This window comes from Musa acuminata, chromosome BXJ2-4 (assembly GCF_036884655.1).
Source record: "Musa acuminata AAA Group cultivar baxijiao chromosome BXJ2-4, Cavendish_Baxijiao_AAA, whole genome shotgun sequence".
Taxonomy (NCBI): domain Eukaryota; kingdom Viridiplantae; phylum Streptophyta; class Magnoliopsida; order Zingiberales; family Musaceae; genus Musa; species Musa acuminata.
In genome coordinates, this window is record NC_088341.1 from 1842758 (window position 1) to 1867859 (window position 25102).

At 40.7% G+C, this 25102-nt stretch overlaps 4 protein-coding genes across 4 annotated transcripts; all 4 read left to right on the forward strand.

The window, feature by feature from the left end:
• Positions 1-525: 525 nt before the first annotated feature.
• Positions 526-5204, forward strand: LOC135609413 (zinc finger CCCH domain-containing protein 18-like). Its single transcript, XM_065102657.1, has 4 exons — positions 526-730; positions 2038-2355; positions 3564-3624; positions 3855-5204. The coding sequence occupies exons 1-4, from the start codon at positions 596-598 to the stop codon at positions 4865-4867; spliced, it is 1527 nt and encodes a 508-aa protein (XP_064958729.1). The 5' UTR covers positions 526-595; the 3' UTR covers positions 4868-5204.
• Positions 5205-8150: 2946 nt separating this feature from the next.
• LOC103980512 (peroxidase 18) lies at positions 8151-9655 on the forward strand. The gene is made up of 4 exons (XM_009396951.3): positions 8151-8454; positions 8545-8724; positions 8851-9016; positions 9090-9655. Exons 1-4 carry the CDS (start codon positions 8221-8223, stop codon positions 9503-9505), a joined length of 996 nt encoding a protein of 331 aa, XP_009395226.2. The 5' UTR covers positions 8151-8220; the 3' UTR covers positions 9506-9655.
• Positions 9656-13384: 3729 nt separating this feature from the next.
• LOC135609304 (uncharacterized) lies at positions 13385-16276 on the forward strand. The gene is made up of 2 exons (XM_065102411.1): positions 13385-13546; positions 16115-16276. The coding sequence occupies exons 1-2, from the start codon at positions 13385-13387 to the stop codon at positions 16274-16276; spliced, it is 324 nt and encodes a 107-aa protein (XP_064958483.1).
• Positions 16277-17401: 1125 nt separating this feature from the next.
• LOC135608884 (UDP-glucuronate 4-epimerase 1-like) lies at positions 17402-18899 on the forward strand. Its single transcript, XM_065101935.1, has one exon. It carries the CDS (start codon positions 17554-17556, stop codon positions 18853-18855), a length of 1302 nt encoding a protein of 433 aa, XP_064958007.1. The 5' UTR covers positions 17402-17553; the 3' UTR covers positions 18856-18899.
• Positions 18900-25102: the final 6203 nt, after the last annotated feature.

Below are 25102 nucleotides of genomic sequence, written 5' to 3' on the forward strand. Positions count from 1 at the left end.
TTATAATATCACATAATCATTCATTAAATATAATTTTTATATATCGTAAAAAAAATTATATCAAGTCAGAGTAATCTTGTTACTAACTTAAGCGTCAAACGGATTATGTCGAGAATAACTTAAGCGTCAAACGGATTATGTCGAGAATCTTACTCAATGTTAATATTTTTATAAATCGACATCAAATCGAGTAACCTTACTTTCATTACCTAAACTTCATGCACCAATTATAAAATATAGGCAAGAAAACAAAATAAATACTCCAAATACGGGCAACAAACGGATCCACTGCCTCAAGATTGGTGGAGAAGGTGGGGCCACGTAAACTTCATTGAAGTCCAACCATCAAATAACTCGTCAGGTAATTCAGCGGGTAGGTCGGTTCGTTTACAGGATTATGTATTGTAGACGAATGCATCAGTGATCCGGCCATCAAGGGAGACTGATCGCATCTGGACCAGCAAATATAGATCTGACGGCCACGATCTCGAGATATCGTAATTTAGAGCTTCTCGCGTTCGACCGCCTCTTCAACCCGGTCGGTTCGCTCCGTCTCCGAAACCCTCGTCTCCGTGGCTTTCCTCGCTTCCCGTCCATGGCGGGAGAAGACGGCGACGACGAGGCGTCCATCGAGCGGCAGTTGGAGCAGCAGGTAGCGGAGCAGAAGGAGTCCCTGGCGGCCGTCGACGAAGCCCTAGCTGCCGAACCTTCTAATCTCGAGCTTCTCTCGGTACGCGCCTGAACCTGGAGTCCCGCTTCCCTTCCTTCCTCTCTTGCATGCACTAAGCTCCAGTTTCTTACCTTTACGTCGAATTAGGTTTCTCGTCGTAGCGGTTTGACATTTTTAGTCCGATTTCTCCCTTCTTAGTAACCGATAATGTAGTAGGGTTTGAGTGCGGAAGTTGCTTTAACCTGAGAACTCTTCCCCCCCCCCCCCCCCCCCCCAAAAAAAACCTTTTTGAATGATTATTTGGTCGAAATATGTTTGCTAACTGATGTGAAATCGTATCAAACACAAAATATCCTGTATTTTGCCTTGAAAACTAATCTTCCTGATGGGTAGCTTGTCTTACTTTTTCAGATCATGTCAAAAAATCGAACTTGTCATTTAAATAAAGACTTCTGTAGTTGCAGTTGTCCTTTTTCCTCAAATCGGTAACCACCTCCACCACCGCCACCACCACCGCCAAAGTCCTATTTGCCCATAACCTAATGAATTCCATGGAAATGTAATTCGTACCTCAAAACGGATCAGGAATGAGTAATCAACTGGTTTTCCAACTGCTGTAGTTGTCCTTCCCAGGTTATATACCAACGATCGTTTGTCTTGTGGCTTAGGTTTCTGATAACCTAAATAGACATGGAAACTATTAACACGCCATTGATCAAAAGTGGATCGTCACCTGCCAATTTCTATGCAACTCGTGTCACGGCAAGTAAGAAGGATTGTATGTATGTGTGTATGTATGTAGCTTCTGTTTAGGCATTTGATGAAGTAGTCAATGTTAGGAGTCTCTTGTTACAAGTAATTCCTTCTTCATAAGTGTTTGTGATCTAATCATGTCGTATGTGGTTTGTCTTGAGTACCATCGCAAGTTAGCTGATTATATGCTTAAGGGCTAACCTGTCCCTACTCTGAAATCCTAATAAAAAAGGGAAAAGACAACTATTCAGTACACAACATTCTGTCTATGATTGAAATTATTCATTTGTCATGATGAATAGACCACTTCGGATGAACTTGAAGTTTGATACCTTAAAAAGTATGTTTCTGTACTTGGATCCCTGGTAGATTAATGCTTGAATTTGATTTATCGTATGACTTAGGCTAGGTCCCGCACCTGGACCGATCATCATATTGTGCTGTGGCCCGAATGAAAGTCAAAAGACCTCTTTCTTTAACTTAGTTATTGGAATGATGTTTGATGGAGACAGTTAAATTCTTGAATCCTAGTTTTCATCTATTGTTGTATCCCCAAAGCTAACGAGAATTCTCTAAAAGTTAAGCATATGGCACTGACAAATTTCTTCCTTAAGGTTCATGAAGAGCTTATCTTGGCAATCAAGGATGCAGAGGAAGGGCTGCTTAACTTGAAACGATCACGGTTATTAAGGGAAGCTGATATGATATTTTCAGGACAAGAAGCTGAGTCTATAAGTCAGGATGTCAAAGTGGAGCCTCTGGATCTTAGACAGGACAAATCAGAACTATCGGAATCAGAAACTTACTCTGTTGGTTCGAAGTGCAGATTTCGTTACACAGATGGACGCTGGTACAATGGTCAGATAGTTGAACTGGGGAGTCCTACTTCTGCAAGAATTTCATTCCTGACCCCTACATCTGAAGGCATGACGGTGTGTACAAATTCCACTGCTCTCCTCTTTGCATGGGGGCGTCTTTTTTTCCTTTATGAATGATTAGTTTGGCTATCTGACTGATTTCTTGATGAACTCTGCTTTGTCATCCTACTCAGTTCAGCTCAAGAGAATTGTCTAAATGGTAGCAAATTTATGACCCTCTTATGGCACACTAAATTATCTATCAAGATTGTCCTTAATGGAAATTCAGGTGTGAGGCAAAATAAGGACTTGTTGGGGATAATCACCTTAATGTTGATTTGTAATAAACTTTTTTGTGAGCTGCTGAACTAGTAGGATTTGAAGCTCTCTGGTTCTGTATATTGATTACTTACGTTGGATGATGGTCCTCATCCTTCCCAATGTGGACAGTCAGTTCCAGCAATTTTCAGTAGTATTCATTTGGCTCCATCACCTCAATTAGGTAATTACTTCCACAGTGGACTGGGTTATTTTTGGTCTTATTCCAATATGGTAGACTAGCACATCTTTCGAATTAGCAAGTGATTTTCTATTTGTCAATAATTACATAGGACATGCCTCTGAGGCTGAGCACAATACATTTGAACAAGACGTTAGGATGTGTCTCTAAGCACAAGACACTCAGGTAGGAAGTTGTAAATTGTTACGCTTATTCTTAATGGTCAACCTGTAAATGAGCTTCCGGCATGAGTGAATAAACATTAACCTGTCGTAAGGTAATCCTTTTTTGGAATTAGATAGCATGTTTATGTGCAATTCTTGGATTTAATCTGTAGACATCTGTGCTGTCATGTCTGCTCCTCTATGAGTGGCTATGTTCGCTTTCTTCCTCTGCCACCCCCCTCCTCGCTGTCGACCTGCTTGCCTGGCCAACCGGAAATTTCAACAAGAAGCTGTAGTCAAAAAATTATTTGGAATCACTTGATCCATTCAAGAGGTGGATCAACTGGTGGCAAAATCTTCCCATGGATCTTGAACTTCCCCAACAACTCTGTGTGTGACAAATAACTTGGGTCTCCTGTTGACTCACTTGCAATAACATTGGTGGCATCATGTCCACTAGAAGCCTTCATTGTAATTATCATGTAATGTTCGCCTTGCTTAACTTTGATTGCTACCCATCTCTGCAGTGTTTCACTTCTCGTACATATATGTTGCATGGAAGACACAGACTCCTTCCTGGTCACTAGCAGTTTACTAATATAAGTCCCACCCAAGTGCAGATGTGCAAGTTCTTCCTACAGCAAAGATGTCGATTTGGTAATAACTGCCGCTTATCACATGGTATGTTGTTTTAGGCTCATCTATTAGATATAGAACCTACTTTGTCCCTTTTCTTTCTAATTTTGGGTTGTCAATAGTGTGTTACTTATCGGAAAACATTATGCGATGAACTTGTATGACTGTCATCTCTAAATATTTGGCTGAATGGACTATCACTTTTCATGCTTCTTGCTTATGTACTTATGTAAGGAGCAAATATGGCCTGAAATTCTAATATAAATGATTGACAGGACTCATTGTTCCTATCTCATCATTGAAGAATTACATTCCCACTGTATGGAAGCAGTCCTTGGTAGGGTCCAGTATTTGGGCAGCCGCTGGCAACTATTCCAGCATATGGCGGAAAGCTGAGCTCGAGTCATGGGATGATGAACTCATGGTGGGTCAAGTTGTTTTCCAAGATGATGGCAGCTCTGTGAAGCTTTCGAGTGATGCTCTCTCCATATCAGAGTATGCTGAAATGAGTGATGGCGAGGAGAATGATGATGACTTTAGCTCAGATGGATCTGAATCCAGTGAAGAAGAGGAGGATACTGACAGTGGAATTGGCCACCAAGGCCTAGGGTTTTTGGAGGCTACAACATTACAGAAAGGTGTTCAAACAGAGACCACTGTGTTTGCGAAGTGGGAGCATCACACCCGAGGTATTGCTTCGAAAATGATGGCCAGCATGGGTTATCGTGAAGGAATGGGATTGGGTGCCTCGGGCCAGGGAATACTTGATCCAGTTCTGGTGAAGGTTCTTCCACCAAAGCAATCTCTTGATCATGCTGTAGCCAATGAGAATGACGAAAACAGTGTAGGTCGTGGCAAGAAGCGCAGCAGGGGTGGTAAGAGGAAGCGTGAAAAGAGGTATGCAGATGCTGCTCGGGCTGCTAAAGCCGAAGAAGAGAAGGCCCCGGATGTTTTCAACTTCATAAACAACCAACTCGCTGGGCAAGATGTTGCATATGTATCCAGCAATAGAAGTAAAAAGGGAACAGGTAATGGTGAAGCCTCTGCCAGGAGGGAGGATAGGCGGTCATTGGTGGCATATGATGAGGAGGTGAAAGAACTGAGGAACAAAATTGAGAAGCTCGCGGAGATGGTAAACCGCAACCGCAAGGACAAGGCAATATATGAAGCAGCCATGAGAAAACTTAATGAAACAAGGAAAGCTCTGGCAGATGTTGAGGCTGCTCATGCTGCAGCCTCCAATGCTGTTGTCAACAAGGAGAAAGAGAAGAAGTGGCTTAAATTCTGATGTTTCTTCACCGGATAAAATTTTCTCTCTCTATGCCACCGGAGGATGCTGCCTGTTTATTTGGAAATCGTATCGAATCGAAGGGAGGTTGATTGGTGAAAAGCTTCAAGCTGCATGTGGACTTTTATCAATGTAGGGTAGTATGGGCCTATATGTATGGAGGTTATTCCAAGCCAAACTCTCTTCTTATGTGCAAGTAGGGAACATGAATGTGCTGGAAATTTTACATTTTGAGAATGTTTTTAGCAGTTTGTAAGTTCAGAGAAGAGAAATTTTTCTTGGAGTCTGTAGTTGATATGATTCTTATGAGGTCATTAATGAACTTTTGATTTTCTAACTAGCGTTATTGTTCAAAAAACTCAGATTAATTGCTACAAATGATAACTAATAAGTTTTAAATTTAAATATCCTTATTTATTATATTAAATGTTTCATGTGGATTCGAATATGAAATGTATCAATACGAAACCTATCAAATATGCGAATATAAAACTTATCAATATGAGGCCTATCAATTATGAATACGGAACCTATCAAATATACAATAATGCATTAGATGTTTGAGACCCTCTCTGATACCATTATTATTTCACTCTTCTGGAGTGGTAAATCTAAATTATTAATTTATATATCCTACATGTACATAAATCCCTTGGTTCTGTGAGTGATGGGCTAATTAATGTACATAAATCCCTTGGTTTTAAAGACTCTACACCAATGAATAGAATAGAATTGAAAGATATATGATTGTGTTTTTGTCTTGTAAACACATCCACAAGTGGTTGTCCAAAACAAATTTAATTTATTATTATTATTATTATTATTATTATTTTCCTTTCACCAAACATTGACATATCATTTGGGAAAAAAAGAGAAAAGAATATACTTTTCTTTCTAAACCTCACTGGACTTTGTCATCGAGCAACTGTGTATGTATGCTGTTAAGACCTTTAACTTTTCCTATGTGACACCAAAGATGGTTCTGCACTTGTCTTTCAAGACTTTTCCTACAGGCCATCGATTGCCACACAATATTGCATGGTAAGTAATGCAACGTTCAAAGTTGGCATCCAAACACTATGGCCAATAACGACGCTAAAATGCCTTTGCTTTTAGTACTAGTAATGTTGTCGCCAACCCATAAATAATTGGGACACTGTGACTTACTTGGTTATAAAGAATATTGGTTGAGATGGTGCTTTAGTACGAGAAATCTGAGGATTCCCACTCTGTCTTACTGGTAAACGCGACCATCAACTGTTTCACTGTACTGCGTTTACCTATGTTATACCGGGCTTTCTAGTGAGTGAGCCATTGGTCTTCATAACCATTCCAGAGCTTGTTGCTCACTACTGTTCTCTCCGTTGTGTATTCTGCTGTTCCTGCTGGTTCATCGTCGACGTCGGGTGGTCCTCCTCCGTGCGTGTCAGCATCATCACCGGTTCGGCCACAGCAGCTCTCTTCATTTGGTCCCTTGTCTTGACGGGGAGTTTGTCGAATTAAGAGAGATACTGAGAGAGATGAAGAATTCTCGTTAGTTTTTAGATGCATAGATCAAATTCAATCTGGTGGGATCTTTCATTCACATTTTTCTTTCATCAAGAACATTGTTGAATTAGATATGTCTCCATATCTAAGCAGTCTATGTACATAGTGTGCTGCATTACATGAAATAGAAATAGATGGTCTGTGATTTGTGTCTGCATGTGCAAAATTGTCATCATAAAAATTACAATTTTCTCACTAAATGCTACAGTGAAATCCTATCTTATGGTTGCAACACTGTTACAATTTACAGGCGATTCAATGCAACTTACATTGGCAATCAATTGTATGTGTATAATTACCCAAAAATAATATGGTTGTTGTTGTCAAAATTATATCTAAGTTGTCGCGAACGGGGCGATAATTCCATCTTATTTTTTTATTTATATCAAAATCATTATAATTTTACCCAATAACAAATATAAAACGAAAGAAAAGAAGAGTTTTTTGAAAACACTTTTATTATTTATTTTTGCATTCAAATATTTAATCTCACCAAAGACTTACTCGATTAAGAAATTATTACCGAAATGTAGTGATCCACGTAAAAGAGCTCCATAGCTTAATAATCAAATCTCACGGTAACATGCTATCATTAATCACTACGATCGTAGATTATGGTGATGACCTTCTTCTATCACGCTACGCTGTCTTCCTCTAATCAACTTACTGCCGAGCTCATCAAGTGGCGTGCGGCCCGAAGCAGACAGACACAGTTCAGATGTATCAATCATCACAGAGCGATCATGGGAGTATCGTTTTAATTAGGCAAGCAAATGTGGGTGGAGTTTGCTTCTTAATTCCCTCATAAATGCATCGCATAACTGATAGAGTGGCTCATCAATGAGGGAACCCATCCATCCATCCATCTTTATAGGACGCAATTGACGCATCATTCGTCGGCCAAACCATCTCTTTCATCCACAATCTTTATTTACTTCCTTTTCGACCTCTACTGTAGAACATGCATGACTCTACGCAACACAACAAGACCAAATGCTTTTACCGTGGTTAGATAGATGGATGGTCTCGCGTCAAACCGGTGGGTCAATTATTTGGTCGGAAGGTGATGTACTAATATGTCAGAAGATAAAACCAATTCGTATTGCCAACTGTTGCTAACTTCCACCCATTCCTAGTAGATCTACTTAAAGTACCACGGTGGCCTACAATGTGATCCATCGTATACCGCAAACGTAAATCATGTCGGAGTTGAGCTACATGCCATGTTACAGCTCTTCTTTCACTGTGTAACCCCAAAGGAGGAAGCCAATTGAATATAGCCACTCTCTTAAATCAAACTGATTCACTTGAAATATATGACTCTCCTCCTGCAATAATTATAAGTTAGTCGAAGATCAAAGCCCAGGAAACCTCACTTCAGCTCATCGTTGTAACCATTGGCAAAACACACAAGTCCAGAAAAAGAAGAAAAGGATGATCAAAACCTTTGTTATTATTGCCAATAATAGGCTAAGGGTACTCCTCCTTTTTAATGCCTCAAAATTAGGTCCGGAATTGGCCTGCAGCCAACCGTGACTTTGACACCTTCGCACTGCTTGCAGCAAGTAATGTAATGGTGAGTCAACCTCGTGAAGTCATTCAGATTCTTTGGCTTTGATCTCGAGCGCACACCGCAGTGCGTGCATGCATGCATGCATGAATTCTTCCCTTTCTCTTCTCTCCTAACTGTCACTGCTGCACGCAACTAAATGCAGTCTGTACCGACACTGCTCTCGTCCTCCCTCCTTTCTCGCTTCACAATAAATACACCCGACCAAGCAATGGTGAGTTGCTAAGCCTCCTTGATGGATCCTAAACTCGTGAGACTGCCCCCGTTCATCCTTGTTTCCACCTTCACCCTCCTTCTCCTGCCGTTCCTCTCGCCGCCTGTTGCATCACAGCTCTCCTCGGGCTTCTACTCCTCCTCCTGCCCGGATGTGGAGTTGCTAGTGAAGAACACCGTTCGATCCGCTTACGAGATCGACTCCACCATCCCCGCTAAACTCCTCCGCCTCCTCTTCCATGACTGCATCGTCCAGGTCCTAACCGACGTCACCGCCACGCTGTCGTAGAACGGAGCTGCCTGCGAGGGCTATGTGACATCTGACGAGAGCTGCATCTGGGTGCAGGGCTGCGATGGCTCCGTGTTGGTGGAGGGGAATGGGACGGAGAGGAGCGATCCGGCGAACAAGTCGCTCGGTGGATTCTACGTGGTGGAGTCGGCCAAGAGGCTGCTCGAGTTCTGGTGCCCTGGAACTGTGTCCTGTGCTGACATCCTGGTTCTCGCTGCAAGGGATGCTGTGGAACTGGTAAGCTAAGCTGCAGCTGCTCCCAAATCTTACAGCTAAATCTCCGACGATCCATCATGCCGACAATTACATGCTCTTGCTGCTCGGCGATTGATGGCTTGAGGCCAAATTGTTGGAATGTGATAGACAGGAGGACCATCGGTAGTGGTTCCGCTGGGAAGGAGGGACGGAGCGGTGTCCTCGGCAGCAAGTGTGAGGCCAAACATGGTGGATACCACCTTCACCGTCGACCAGCTGGCGCAGCGCTTCTCCTCAAAAGGATTGTCCATGGACGACCTCGTCATCCTCTCAGGTAATCCCCCATAGCAAGCCCTTCCCTCTCGAGACCTGGTGACACGACTGCACTCATCGAATCATCTTCCAAGGTGCTCATACCATCGGCTCAGCTCACTGCACCGCGTTCAGCGATCGGTTCAACCAGCTCTCGGACGGGACCATGGTGCCCGCAGACGCTTCACTGGAGAGGAACTACGCGATGCAGCTCGCCAGGAAATGCCCCGCCAGCGCAAGCGATTCGGTCACCACCAGCAACGATCCAGTGACTCCTTCCTTGTTCGACAACCAATACTACGGGAATCTCTTGGCCAAGAAGGGCCTGCTTCAATCCGACTCCGTCCTTGTCGCGGATGCCAGAACAAAGAGCACGGTGGAAGCCTTGTCTCGAAGCCAGGACGCCTTCTTCGCGAGCTGGGCTAAGTCGTTCGTGAAGCTCTCCACCATTGGAGTCAAGACAGGCAACGAAGGTGCGATTCGATTATTGTGCGCCAGCGCTACCGGCTAAGCATAGATCGCTGTTGATGCGTTGTTGTGTTCTTTCAATCTTTCCCTCATACTGTTTGTATAAATGTCACTGCGTGGAGTTCATGTGATCAAGTCTACCACAAGGGCTCTATTCGGTATAATACTGTGGCCAAAATAAGTTGTGTGATCACTTGCAACTCTTTCTTACTGGAAAAGAACAAACACATTTCTTAAGGAGAAAGAGAGTCGATTGCTCTAACGGGAACAAAAAATTGAATCCAACCTGCAGGCAGAGTGGAGCAGAGAAATGGCATCGAGCTCTGCATCATGAAAGAAATCTATTCCTCATAAATATGTGACACATGCAGAAGCTTTTCCTTTCCTACTTCCTCAGTCTCAGACATATTGGGACTGAAGCTGCAACGATTAATGCCAGGTTGCAGAAAAAAACGTGAAAGAGATTGATGTCATGCGGATACAATTCAGCAAGCACTTCAGATTCCCAGTGGAAACATGGATGTGAAATGTTGAGATAAGAAAACCATCATGCTTGTCAGTAGATATGCACTTCTCTCAGCCTCTATTCGAGATGCATAATCCTCTTCATACAGCTCTTTCGAGGACAGTGAGAACTTGGATTTGTTCTGGTAGGCGAGTTCTCAAGCATCAAAGATCTCCACAAGCTCCAGTCCCCTGCATCGTCTGTGCCATGGCACATGGATGATCCACCTTCGATCGATTCCTTTAGGCATCAAAAGGTATATAGAAGAACCAACTCTGCAACATAAATAATGTTGTAATTCATGTACATATGATGGTTTGTCCTGATCTCACCTTATAAGACTGACATTATCCTGAAGCATTTGAATTATGTTTCAGTCGAACTGCATACATCAAGACAGAATGAATCTGCAGTAATCCACAAGTTGATTGATCATAAAGAGAAAAAATGACTCAGAACTCTCTGTTCATCAAAGAACTAACTAACAAGTCTGAGCCACCTACTTTGTTGATAAAGATCTCCAAGTAATTTACAATCGGTACTGTCTTAGAAAAATAATTCATATGTGAGATAAAGATCGAAAGAGGCGTAAAGAATGCTCCGACATGGTTAAAGACTATATATATATTACTGTGCCTGTTTGATCCAAGTTGTAACAAAGCAGAATGCAAGATGGAGCTTCGACCATCATCTTATTCAGACTCGGCAGGAGATATACGCCGAAGAAGAGTTTAACTTCACAATGTCCAAAATTTACTATCCGAGCCAATAATCCAAGAAATGACATTAAAATATTTAAGCTGAAGTTGATAGTAATATATTTATCAGACTCTTATAATATTCTCTACTCAAGAGTTTGACGTATTTGTCGAGATCTAACATACTAGTATGGTGCATATGAGGCGTAGCTCAATGATGAGCTAAGCCGGTGATCAAAATATTTAAACTGAAATTGATAATAATAAACTAATTCATTCTCTTGCCCCTTTCATTCATTGATCACGTTCACGGGATGTAAGGCAGCAACCAAAGAGGAGTGAGATGGCATGCCCTCCATCTGTTCCGCATCCAAACACCCCCCAAAGATTTGCATGTGCAAATAAAGTTTCCTATCAGTTTCACTCTTAATGATGCTGTCCAAAGTGATGATTGAAAACTAAGTAGACCTCTTTTATGATGTGTATTTGAACTCTTTTTCTCCTTTCAGCTAAATCATCTCCTCATCCAAACCACATCAATCATCATCGAATGCAACGCAACAAGCGTGAGCCAATTGTCTTCACCTACAGCGATGCAAACACTACTCTTTCTTTTTGTCCTCCAACGCATTAAGTAAAGTGCGCAAAAGGGTACAAAGTTTGTAAGTGGGGCGCAAAGCGAGAAAGCTTGAAAGCAAGCTCTCCGTTTCCCTACTTTTAATCCATCTCCTGCATGCGAGGCTACGAACTCAAGTAATCCTCTTCGATTCATAACATAAACGCATAAAAGTAAAGCAACATCTTCAATTCATTTGCTTGAAGAATCATTGCTGCTTAATGTATTGCAACAATCATATATGTAACAAAATATATTGTGGATCGTTTGGGAATCATATTTCCTTTTTCTGATTCCTATGGTGAAGGCAACAGCAGCAGCAGCGGCAGCAGCAATCTGTCTCTCTCTCTCGTGCTCTTCCTGCTCTGTTAAGGTTGAACAGTTAAACTAAATACGTCGTCGATACGCGGAATTCATAGAAGCAACGTTTGATCGGTCACCGAGTCCCTGAACTGCCCTTTTGGCTCCCCTTGTTGTGCGGCCAACAGCTTCAGCAAGAACCAAGGCAATTAGGTCATTACGCACTGGCCGAGGTATGGGATGCAGGTCTCCCTGCACGCAGTCTTTTATGTGAGTCGTTTCCTTTCTTTGCTCTGTTTTGTTTTGCTTGGGTGTGTTGTGTTCATGGCGAAGGAGAGGCAGAATCAGAGCCATTAATAAGCTGCAGTGAGTCCACCGTACTGAGAGTACACCTACGTTTAAGAGTGAAACATGGAAGCCTACTGCTCGTTCTCTCTTGTTCCGTTCTTCCTTATGTTTCCTTAGCTTCAGGAGAGGTGAGAAGGGTGATGGTGGCGAAGGAAAAGATGAGAAGAGGACTACGTGCTGCATCGGAGGATGAGAAACAAGGAAGACTGGCATTATTTGTTGCGTTCTTCTTCCTGAGGTCTTCTTCTGATACACTGACAAGACAAAGGCCAAGAAGGTATGTCTGTGGAGGAGATGATGACAGGTGAAGGAAGGTCTTATGACAGTGCAGCTGAAGACGAAGATGCACAACACAATGATGCAGAAAAGTGTAGGAAATGCTCCCTCTTTATGATGTGCGTGTGCGTGTGTGTGTAAGGGTAGTGTGTGATATTGGCGCGAGTGGCTCAATCAGATCTCTCTTCTCCTTGTTTCTTTGTTTCCTCCAACATCACCAAGATGTTGTTGCCTTGTAGTTGTTGTCTTCTCTTCTTGATGCCAAATCCTGGTGCTTTGGCTTCTCCTCCTGCCAAGGCTTCTGCTGCTGCTGCTGTCTTGGTTGATTCATGGTCATCATGTTGTGTTGTGTGTGGAACGTTTGCTATGCTTTCTTTCTCCTTCGTCCATTGTTGATTGGATACTGTGGTTGCCTACCATTTGCAAGATTAACACCCAAACACTGTTGCCTATATATGTATTGTTTTTGGATGTTAGAACAGAACAAGGTGGAGAGAAGGGACAAATTTTCCTCTTCTCTTTCTTTCTTGTGAGCTGGATGTAGCTTTTGAGGACACTGGCAAGCTCTGGTGAATGAGAAAATTAGACACCGGTCGCTTGCTCAAGTGCCAAAGCTGAGAAGAATGGCTTTGTTAGTCTGAGGTGCAATCGATGGGTTGCATCCTTTTGCCCTTTAGATGTATGAAATGAGCAGTAAGTACAGCCTTTTATGGGTACTACCTTCTTTGACAGTACCGAGATCTGGTACTTCATCCAGCTGCTACTGTATACTCTTTTGCTAGAGAGAGAGAGAGAAAGAAGAGTAGGAAAAGTTTCAGATATGCGATAAATATCAAAATTGTGTGATAAATGTTTCAGATATGTGAGTTCAGATATATCGTCTCAATTGAGTTTACTGATCACCTAATAAAAAATATTTATATGATAAGGGTAAGTATGGTAATTGATAGAGATTAATCATAATGATCCATAAGTATGTCTCTGTATATATATGGCCATTATGTGAGGATATATATGTAATTTTGTTTTACTTTCTGTTGTGGAGGAGACTTGAGTCTAAACTCGGGTTTAACTCGGTCCAACTCAGTCCAGCCTTTTCGAACCTTGGTGTTGTTCTCTATTCTAGGGTTTAGCTTCTGCGATACGAGGCGGCGGTAGCGGGGGCGGAAGAGCGCCAGAATGAAGCCGGTGGTGGGGATCGTAGTGTCGAACAAGATGCAAAAGTCGGTGGTGGTGGCGGTGGACCGGTTGTTCCACCACAAGATTTACAATCGCTACGTCAAGCGCACCAGCAAGTTCATGGCTCACGACGAGAGCAACGAATGCAACATCGGCGACCGGGTCAGCCCTCGCCACATCCCTCTAGTTTGCTCATTCCCTTGGTTATGTTGGATTTAGGAGCTATTTTCCCTATTTCGATTCATCGATATGTTCGCTTGTTGATCGGATGCCGTCCACCAATTTTAAGTGAATGCACTTTCTGAGAAAAAGGGTCGACTTGTCTGTCAAATTGCCTATGGGCTGATCGTTTGGCATTATCATTTGCTTCTGTTGCATAGAGCTGAGGTTGGAGCTGTTTCTCGTAAGGTTACAGAGTGGAATTACTTACACTCCTCCTTGATAAGGATTAGAACTTGGAAGAATCCGATCAATGATTTGGTTCTTCTGAATGTACGAATGCATGAATGAGTTCATAAGTATGCGTATTCGGAAAAAATAATTGTCAATTAACTGATTGTGGAATTGTAGTTATCATATAGCTGATGCATTTGCTTACTTGATAGAACATGGTTCTGTGCTGGTGCAGTAGTGAGGAAAGATGATGAACTACAGCTATATATGATAGTTATTTGTAGGGTTTATTGTTGTTATGCATTGTTGAACCCCCTTTTAGTTGTAAAGTAAGGTCTTGTTCTAACTCAGCCTCTAATCTATCCTATCTCTGTCAAATATCAGAATTTTAATTGAAACAACACAGACTCTATAGTCTAAACTGTAGCAAGTCGGTTAGACATTATAATATGTTGATGAACAAATAAATTCCACTGAGCATACATTGGCCAATATTGCCCCAGATAATGAATATGTGGTTTTCCTATGGCTTCACAACTTCCGCTAAAGCTGATTTTGTTCATTGTGGTGGCATGATTGGCTCCGTGGATAACTAGCAAGCATGATGTGCTTCTTGATTATGTGAAACACTTGTTGGCTACCATTGGCAAAAGGTTTCAGTTTGAATTTGGTGGAAAAACCTTTATTCAAAGGCTTGTTAGAGTGGATTTCTTTTGAACTAGGAAAATTTTGCATGTTGATTAAGTGGATAGATTTGATAGATAGGCTTTTAATACTACCATTGACATGGAGGAGCATTACTTAAGAGATGCAATAATCATATGGTTTTGGATACTTCAGGCTTTCTCGACCTTCAATCAATCTGTTTCTTTCTTTATAGTTTGTAACTGTAAACCACAGTTTTTCTTTTGCTTGTTGACTGCGATCTGTTTTTTGGTACCGGTCTTGCTTGATACTGTAAAAGTACTAAGTGTGCCTGCCATGTTGGGTGAAAAATGGACTTTTTGCAACAAAAGATGAAGATCTTTTAACTTCGAAAGGTAACATAATCTTTTAATTGTCATGGTTATGACATATAGTGCTGCCATATGTTTGTCCCAAGATTGGATGAACATGCTGAAGGGTTGCATTAGGCAGTTGACAGCTAGCTTGATACTTCTGTCAGAAATCAAATATGAATCTTAACCAATTCCATTCTAAGACTTTGTCATTATCATGAAATGATGCAAGTCATCTTCATCTGTGTTTCCCTAAATGCAAGTGGCAAGGTAGGATACCGTACAGAAAGCGACTCATTACATTAACACTAAAATGTGGTGCAAAAGAGGTAAATGTTTTAGTATTATTTTGGACAATTGTGGGTGAAGAAGGTATTCTAGAATGACAAAATTATAGGATTAGACTAGCCATTTATAATAGAAGAACACTTTCAAGAAAAATACTATGAATAAGTAGGAGTAAGATCAGATGTATTAAATGTAATTAAAAAAAAAAACACTAAGAAAGGAAATGAGAATGTAGTTATACTGGACGTGTAAGAAGTTCTCTTAAGGAAAAGTTGGAAGTTTATTACATTTGAGACTAATGAATATAGTATTTGTAATGTAAAAGCTGATGACTGAAATGACAGGAGACATTAAGAATTTTGTGATCATTGTAATAATTATAATATCACTCATGCTTTATGGAACTGAGTGATCAGCGATTAAGAAGCAATATACACAAAAGAATCAATGAAAATGAGATAGAATGTTGAGGGGACGTGTATAGTTACTAGAAAAGGTAGAATAAGAAATATTTTTCCCTGGTAAAAAGAAAAAGAGAGTGATGTTGTGAACATGTTTTAAGGAGACTGATAAATGTTTGAGTTGATTAAAATTAAACGTGAAGAGAGGTAGAGGGTGATCCAAAAACCTTTGCTGGAAACAACAAAAAGAGATTTGCATGCTCATAATATAGTTAAAGATTGCATTACACAGAGTGAAATGACGTTGTTGTGATAGTTATGAGAAATCAATCAATGGGAACACAAACTTTGTGTCCCCCCCACTCTATCTCCGTTAGCAAGGCCATAGCTATTATGTTCTTTGTAAAGACATATGCTTTCTGTTCCTTTTCTTTTCTCTTTATTCTCAAATCACCATAATAAACTGCGATTACTATGATGCGGAGCTCTTTGTTTTACCTGTTCTGGCATTCTGTCTGCTCTGAGAAACTACAAAGAAAGTATCATCAAGTATATGGATGTACAGAAACTAGTTGCAAAAGAACTCGTAGCCTCAGTTGTTGTTTTACTTTCTCGTTCGTAAAAAAAATTGAAATATCTTTTCTTGCCAGGTTAGATTGGATCCTTCAAGGCCACTGAGCAAAAGAAAGCACTGGGTTGTTGCTGAGATATTGCAGAAAGCTAGAATCTATGTTCGACCATCTCTGGCAGCTCCATCTCCTGGAGAACAATCTGCTGCTTCTAAAACAACTGAAACTGTTCCTTCTTCTTAGGGTCTCGGAAACGATGAACCATATGACGACAGGGGAATCTTGTCGATTGATTATGTGACTAAAACAGAAAGTCTCACTTCATTTTTATTTTCTCCTGTCATTGGATTGTTGTTAAGCTTCCCATGCCTGGTGGTCTATCAAAACAAGTACATTTGGTGCTGATTCCTTGCATCAAGCATAAACTTGTTCCATATCACAGCAAATCACTCCGTGGATGTGTTCTGAGAAGCTTGACAGTCAATTTTGTTTTTATATGAATATAATAACAATCTGTGTCTTTTTTCTGAAACATTCATTGCGAGTTTGAGTCTTGCTTGGTCCAGCTGAAACAAATCCCCTATTAATTAATAATTCTGATTAAAATGACCATGATATCTCTCCTGGTTGCACTAATTTTGTCAAATTATCAATTGCAGGCGGAGTCAAATCGCACACACTACTACGTGCTGCCTGATGCGTACATGCGCCTTGCTCTCTCTCTCTCTCTCTCTCAGTGATATGTCGGAGAAGATGAGGCCAATTTGCCTCGTTGAACACAGAATCAAACCAGAAACTGCTGCCTGTTGCCCACGTGCCGCCCTCTCTCTCTGGTAAGAGGCCGAAGCAGATCCCAGTCAAAACCCCGCACCGTCGTCCGCCCTCCCGCGGGAACCGGGGCACCGTACCACCGTCGCTGCGCCTCGCGGTCATCGCCTTCCCGCGCGACCGGTTCTCCCGGCCGTCCGCCCCACGAATGCTCCCCCGCGCGCTCGCCCCCTCTTATGCTACTCCCCACCTCTATCCCGGACACGTGGCGAGCAGAAGTGCGTGCTCCCCGCGTCTCGAGCTTCTTCCCGAGGGACAAGTTAACGCGCTCCGTGTAAATGACGCCCAAAGAGAGGCGTTGCTGTCTTCGACCGGACGAACATCGGGCCCCGCGCATGAAACGGGATAGGGTCAAACGAGTGGGGTAAAATTAAGTTTTGGTAATATTTACCAGCCAACGAAGAGGCGTTGACGGTGGGCCCGATTCCTCGGCGGCCAATTAAATAGGTTCGCTATTCTTCACTTGTCCACGCCATGGATCGCAATTTAAAAGAAGGTGTTAACGTCTCAAGGCGATTAATATATAGAGAGAAGGGAACGGGCGAGGGGAAGAAGGAAGGGAGAGAAGAGACCCCATCTCGTATTTGTATCTTCCCCTGCGCCCAATCCTTGGGCAGGTGCAGCAAAACATTTCGTCGAACACCCGAATACATCCTCGATTGGAAGAGAAACAAACAGAGGAGGAGAAGAAGATGAGATCGATGGAAGATGAGTTGTTTCCATCGACGCCGGGGAAGGTGAAGATCGAGCGGGCGCACACCATCAATCGCCAGCTCCACCGCTGCTTCGCCTCGACCAGCACCATGTTCTTGTGGGCGCTGTTCCTGATCGCGCTCACGGCCTCCTACCTCAGCTTCCAGAGCTTCGTCGACAGCTCCTCCCGATATCTCAACGCCTCGTGGGGCGGAATGCAATGGGAGAAGCAGATCCGGGAATCGGCCGCCGCCAGCCGCCCCGGAGGCATGTCCGTGCTCGTCACCGGCGCCGCCGGCTTCGTCGGGACTCACGTCTCCCTCGCCCTCCGCAGGCGCGGCGACGGCGTGGTCGGGCTTGACAACTTCAACAATTACTACGACCCTTCGCTGAAGAAAGCGCGACAGGCGATGCTGCAGTCCCGCGGCGTGTTCGTGGTGGAGGGCGACATCAACGACACCCGCCTCCTCGCTAGGCTCTTCGCCCTCGTGCCTTTCACCCACGTGATGCACCTCGCAGCGCAGGCAGGCGTGCGCTACGCCATCGAGAACCCGGCGTCGTACGTGCACAGCAACATCGCCGGGCTGGTCACCCTGCTCGAGGTGTGCAAGTCCGCCGACCCGCAGCCGGCGGTGGTGTGGGCGTCGTCGTCGTCGGTATACGGCCTCAACGAGAAGGTGCCCTTCTCGGAGCTGGACCGAACCGACCGGCCGGCCTCCCTGTACGCAGCCACGAAGAAGGCCGGCGAGGAGATCACCCACACCTACAACCACATCTACGGCCTGTCCACCACGGGCCTCCGCTTCTTCACCGTCTACGGTCCCTGGGGCCGCCCCGACATGGCCTACTTCTCCTTCACCCGCAACATCCTCCAGGGGAAGCCCATCACGGTGTACCGCGGCAAGGACCGCGCCGACCTTGCCCGCGACTTCACCTACATAGACGACATCGTCAAGGGCTGCGTCGCCTCCCTCGACACCGCGGAGAAGAGCACCGGGAGCGGGGGCCGGAAGCGCGGCCCGGCGCAGTACCGAATCTACAACCTAGGCAACACCTCCCCGGTAACGGTGCCGGCGCTGGTCAACATCCTGGAGCGCCACCTCAAGGTGAAGGCGAAGAAGAAGGTGGTGGAGATGCCAGGCAACGGGGACGTCCCCTTCACCCACGCCAACATCAGCTTAGCTCAGGCCGAGCTGGGCTACAAGCCGACCACCAACCTGGAGATCGGCCTGAAGAAGTTCGTCAAATGGTACCTCTCCTACTACGGCTACAAACCCAGAAGCAGCGGCTTAGCAGCATGAGCAGGGGCAACGACGTCAGGATCCGCATAGTGCTTGTAAAGGAACCCCCTCTTCTTTCTCTGGATCCATATTAGTTCGATTAGGACCAGTTAATTCTCGAGAAAGGTGAACAAGCAATCAGATTCTCTTCATTTCACAGAAGAGAAGACAGGACCTCTCTCTCTCTCTCCTCTTTCGACACAGATTTCTTGCTTATAGCGATAATAATTCCCGCAAAGAATCTAGACGGTCGACACTGTTTGCTCTGTTGTCATCTAAATCGCCCTATCGTCCTTATTCTTCTCGGGCGGCGACAAGCTGGGGTTCATTTAGTACATGCCCAACGGTCCAATCACCACGCTTCCAAATTTGGCGGCGAATACGTTGCGCGATCTCCGCACCGCGACATTAATTGATCCACGTGTCCTTGTAAGCGCCGCCAGAATCTTTGGCGGGCTTCTTGGACCGTTGCTGTCGTGTCGACGTCAGTTCTACCCGATCACTCCACTTACCCCGTGCTTGGAGGCGGCGGTGGGGCCCTCTCTATGACGAGCACTTCCCACTCTCTTTGATGGAGCGTACATATTGTTAGTTGTTTTCGAAGGTAGATGACCAAAAAGGTCATTAGATTGAAATTTAAAAATTATCTTAAATATTTAAAATATATGACATTTTCGAAATAAACTATCGTTTTAAAAAAAAATTACATAGCACTTTCATTTTTTTTAAAATTCACAGCATTTTTCTTGTTTCTTGTTTCTTTTTCTTGTTGATTTTGTTTAAAATTCACAGCAATTTTAAAATTCACAGCATTTTTTAAAATTCACAGCATTTTTAAAATTCACAGCATTTCACAGCATTTTTCTTGTTGATTTTGTTTCTTGTTTCTTGTTACTTTCATTTTTGTTTCTTGTTTCTTTTTAAAATTCACAGCATTTTTCATTTTCTTTTTAAAATTCACAGCATTTTGTTTCTTGTTTCTACTTCATCGATTATCGTTTTCGACCGGCTTCGCTTACATTCTTGATTAGTTACGCATCTGCCCTACTGTCTCTACCTTCGCATCCACCCCACGAACCCTACCCCCATCGCTCGTCATCTATCAACGTCATTCGTATCATCATTTTGGTGGAGAGGGCTACGGGCAAGAGAGAGACTGTGCAGGGTCCCCACCCTCCGTAAAGTGGAAGCTCAAGTAATAATTAACAATGCGGAGGATGCACAAGCAATCAGTGACAAAGTGATGATTGATGAGCGAGGACAATGACAAAATTATCTGGTGCTCAGTAGAAAATTTTTCAAAACTAATTTTTTTTCAAAAAATTGTCCAAAAATATACCAAACCATTTGTATATTAGATTAAATTGTATTTAATTCACTTCATGTTGAGGATTCGAATTCTTATCCTAAAAATCTAAAACATAGTTAACTAGCTTGTCCCATGTTTATATAATAGCTTAAATTGTGTTTATATGAGTCTCCTTAGCACTGATATATCCAATTTACGTATCTTATATGACTTCGATTGGAGATCAAACATTAAATTACTTGTATAGTCTTATAAAAATATCGTACTATTCCATATGTGACCATAATTTTCTTACAACACTGCTCATGACAGTAACCCCTCTTGCAAAATAGCATGAGGCAACCATAAGCTCAGATACAGTAACTTCTATTGACTCAATTTATATGCAGCAACAATCTCTTTGGTAAACTGATGTCAGGTAAGTGAATACTACTTAAACTCAGTAAAGGTAAAATCTTTTTGCATAATAAGTACCGTTTTACTATCATAATCCTACTTATAAGATCAAGTAAGCAGTGTAGTTTGCAGAATAAGTATGCTTCAATCACCATAAAAAAAAAGAAATGACAATTCCTGTATAGCTCACTCAGTACATAATCTTCCAATACAAGATAAGATGCCGACACATTCTATCTACCCAATTATTTCTGACCACAATATGCTTGTTTGATCAGAGAAACAAAACTGGGAACGAGGAGTTATGGATTAATCTCACATACTAAATAAATTGATACGTCAATCATCCCATCAAATTGGATGGTGCCAAATGTTATTATAGCCAACTTAATATTGACCATGTCACGGCGTAAAATTACTATTAGACTAAGCATCATGCACATTACACTAATATCTAGTAGTGTATTATGTTAGCCTTTGAGGAGGATGTTAGCCCTTGATGCAAATAAAACTTAAGTTGAATTGTAAGAACATGATGAGCATATAATCATTAATTTGAGTTTAAATATATTATGTGAAGGATTTTGACTCAATAAATTAATGAGTCAATTATCTTGTCGGTGAGGATCATGATAATACAATAATAAGTAACAAGATAGATTTTTTTTTGTAACCTTTTCTCCTTAATCTTCTCATGCTTTCCCATTCCTGTAATTAATAAGCATCTGATTTATGAAAGCAAATGAACAAGCATTGTATAAATCAATCTTAACTTGAATTCCTGTAATTAATAATCTGATTTATGATAAATCAAGCTAATTAACTTGTGCTGGAAGCTCATACTTCCACTGCATGCATAATCCCTTGCATTATTATGTTGGATGAAGAACACTAGACGACCCAATTAAATCTTGATTCATCTTTGACATGTACAGTGATTCTGAAACATTCTTCTTCTGAATAATTTAGTTTTTTTCTTTCATTTCTTTGTATTAAGTTGTTCAAAAAAGCAAGAATTTCTAGTAAAAAGAAAATTAAATTTTATACAGAGTTTAGGGTTTAAAAGAATGATGAAAATGATCCTTAGAATGAAATAAAAGGAAGATATATATATATATATATATATATATATATATATATATGATCATTAAGATCTCTATATTCTCCTCAATTTTTATGATCGATAGGGATATTATCATTTAACTGAATGAGAGAAGAGAAAACAAAGCTTTTTTCTTGCTTTGTTTCTTTTACGATGAAAAATATAATCATAAGCTTTCTTCTAGGAAAAAAATAAATAATTACGAACTTTCTTCTTGTTATTTATGGTAAGAAAGATAATCACAATATTCTTTCGTACCCTTATCATTTATGATGAATCATATCCTTTACAACCATGTATACAAACTCACATCTAATATAGAGAAAATGAAAACTTCTTTAAACTATTGATCTCTACACTCTTATACCTCAGGTTACTAATTTGAGCGTCGAATGGGCTAGAGAAATCTCTCCCAACTTTGTTTTTTATGCGAGTGATACCTCGAGAGCTCGATGTTCCCATGTTAGAGACACTTTGGATAATCCTACATATCTAGGTCTGGACCATATCGGGCTGACTAAGATGTCAACAATATTTTTTTCAAATATTTTAGTGCTAAAAAAAGAGCCTGATATCATAGAAACGTTTGCCTACAAGCCCTCTTAACAAATGTTTGAGCGAGAAGTCCTCACACTGAGTCATGATGGAGGCATAAGATAAAATATGCCTAAGGCATATGAGTCGAGAAAACTCGACCCGTGTAAGAAGAAATCCTTCATGACTGAGGTGCAAGGCAAAATATGTCTAAGATATATAAGTCGAGAAAATTTGGCCCACGTAAGGAGAAATCTATCACAATAGAGGCGCAAGGCTAAATATGCCCGAAGTGCATAAGTAAAAAAAACTCGACCTACGTAAAAAGAAATCCGTCATGACGAAGGCATAAGACAAAATGCACCCTAGGCACATCTGTTGGGACAACCCAACCTGCAAAAGTAAATCTCGAATGCTCACGTGTCGAATGAACTAAATGTCACACTTCGAGCCTCTTTTAAAGAAAGCCTCGAAACACATCTTTAGGGGGAGGGGACAAATAATAGGGGATACATTGTCATCCGATACGTCACAACCACATGACGCCTAAAGAGGGAAGAGAAAATAAAGCTTCTTTCACACCATTTATGGCGAAAAAGATTATCATAAGCTTCCTTCTCGTTATTTATGATGAGAAATATAATCATAAGCTTCCTTCTCGTCATTTATAATGAGAAAAAACAATCACAAGCTTCCTTCTTACCATTTATAATAATGAAGATAATCATATGTTTCCTTCTCGTCATTTATGACGGTGAAGATAATCACAAATTTCCTTCATACCTGGATATAAAGACTCACCTCTAACAGTAAGAAAAGGAGAATTTTCTTAAATTATTGATGTTCATACTCTTATACCTGTGACACTTTGGGAGCTTGATGTTCTCACTTGAGAGACACCTTGGCCAATCCTACGCATTCAAGGTTGGATCACATAAGATTGACTAAGACATTAATGATATTTTTTCTGTCTAAATTAGAATAGAGTAGCATCAAATGTAATTTTTAGATGATTAATTTGAGATAGTGGAGGACATGAAAATATGCCACTAGCATTAGGTGTTACTACTGTTCATGAGCTGAGCTCTAAAAACATTAAACAGCAAAAACTGAAGTCTAAATATTGTATACATAAAAAGAAGATAATTTGTGAAAAATTTGTCCATAATAATGCGCTTTAAGAGGAGCATTAGGTGCCTTTACATTTGATTTTTATCAAGGGGCATCATTTTTTTAAAAAAATTCTAATAATACTCTTAAATTATACTATTTCAAAGTCAACTGATTCACAGGCTTCTTTGGTCCAGATTTGAGTCAGATTCTTTTGGATTGGATCATGTCAGATCACCTTAGGTTATAATAGAGTTACACTTATTCATGACACCTATTAAAATATATTAATCGTTATATAAACTTATTCTAGATTCATTATAAAAATAAATACTAGTAAAATTTTTGTTAGAAGCAAATTATTATAGAATTCTCATAAGTTTTGATAATTATTTATCCTAAAAATATATAAAAATTAATAAATTATTAATATTGAAATAGGTTAGGTAATCAAATTTAATTTATTTTAATTTTGAGTGTAACTAAGTCAATATAGAAAATTGAAAGTGTAAAATTTTATGATTAGTTTTATGATGAATTTAGGATAATTTTATATAAAAATTAATTTTTTTAATATGTCATGTGATTGAGTATAACTCGAATATAATAATTCGAGTATAACTTGAGCATAATAACTTTTCTAGATAATTTAGAATCAATTTATATAAAAATATAATTTTTTATGATAATTTAGGTTTTTACTTGTTAATAAATTTAAAATAATTATGTATAAAAAATATATATTTTATGAATGAGTTTAACCTGAGTATAATTATGAGTGTAATGACAAAGGAGTAGGAGGAAGGGAGGGAAGGAAAAATACGAGGATGAGGGGAGGGAGTTAGGGAAGAGTGAGAGAAGCGAGAGGTGGAAGAAGAAGCTAAGGGGAGAGATAGATAGATGAAGGAGTGGGGAAGGAGAGGACGATGAAGTGGGAGGAGAAGACGAAGACGATAGAGTGGGAGGAGTAGAGATAGGGATGATGTAAAAAAAATAAAGAGTAATATAAGATTTAATTAAATTAAATCAAATAGTTAAGATTTAGTTCAATCAATTTGGTGTGATTCATTAAAAAAATCAATTTAATCCTAAAAATATAATCAAATATAGTTAAAGAATAATTATAAGTATTTTGATCAAAGTTAAAAAAAACCCCCTCAATAAAAATAAAAAATGAGGTGTTATAAAAGCCTATTAACTTTTTTTTCGATAAATTATTCAAAAAATCAGAAACCTGAATAATTAATAGACCTACAATATCATAAAAATCTGACCAATGTTACAACACTTGTCAATGAAAGCTTTACTGCAGAAGTATGATGCTTGGTACCACATTTTACATAGACAAATGATCAATATATTGTACTAGAAAAGTGATATATATTTTTTGATTGAATCTTGTCATATGAGTCAAAAGATTATTTTACATTGTCACCTAAATGTTCTTTGGAGAAAAATACATTTAGGTGATAATGTTGCCATATGAGTTTCTTTCCAATTTGTCTATTAATTCCTAAATTACTTGCTCTAGTCCAAAGATAATGTTGCCTATGATAGTGTTTTATAAGAAAAATACAATTACCTTTTTAAAATAATGGATTATATATATCCACATCCGTAGAAAAAGACATCCGCAAAGTATCACTGTACACACACATCGTATACAATTTTCTCCTTTCTACGGTGAATAACATTATTGTACGGAACGGACGGCTGGATTGGCGTTTACGCATAGAAAAAATATTATGCGGGAATATTTTCAGCCGTCCACTGCCATTTTCCATCTCAGCGCAGTGGATACCCAGTATCATATCACC

Excerpts from the sequence above, each read along its gene's own strand:
- LOC135609413 (XM_065102657.1), top strand. The coding sequence starts at position 596 with ATGGCGGGAGAAGACGGCGACGACGAGGCGTCCATCGAGCGGCAGTTG. Across the intron at positions 2,356-3,563 it reads CTACATCTGAAGGCATGACG|ATGTGCAAGTTCTTCCTACA; the intron begins GTGTGTACAAAT and ends ACCCAAGTGCAG. Across the intron at positions 3,625-3,854 it reads TAACTGCCGCTTATCACATG|GACTCATTGTTCCTATCTCA; the intron begins GTATGTTGTTTT and ends AATGATTGACAG.
- LOC103980512 (XM_009396951.3), top strand. The coding sequence starts at position 8,221 with ATGGATCCTAAACTCGTGAGACTGCCCCCGTTCATCCTTGTTTCCACC. Across the intron at positions 8,455-8,544 it reads TCCATGACTGCATCGTCCAG|GGCTGCGATGGCTCCGTGTT; the intron begins GTCCTAACCGAC and ends ATCTGGGTGCAG. Across the intron at positions 9,017-9,089 it reads CGACCTCGTCATCCTCTCAG|GTGCTCATACCATCGGCTCA; the intron begins GTAATCCCCCAT and ends TCATCTTCCAAG.
- LOC135609304 (XM_065102411.1), top strand. The coding sequence starts at position 13,385 with ATGAAGCCGGTGGTGGGGATCGTAGTGTCGAACAAGATGCAAAAGTCG. Across the intron at positions 13,547-16,114 it reads AATGCAACATCGGCGACCGG|GTTAGATTGGATCCTTCAAG; the intron begins GTCAGCCCTCGC and ends TTTTCTTGCCAG.
- LOC135608884 (XM_065101935.1), top strand. The coding sequence starts at position 17,554 with ATGAGATCGATGGAAGATGAGTTGTTTCCATCGACGCCGGGGAAGGTG.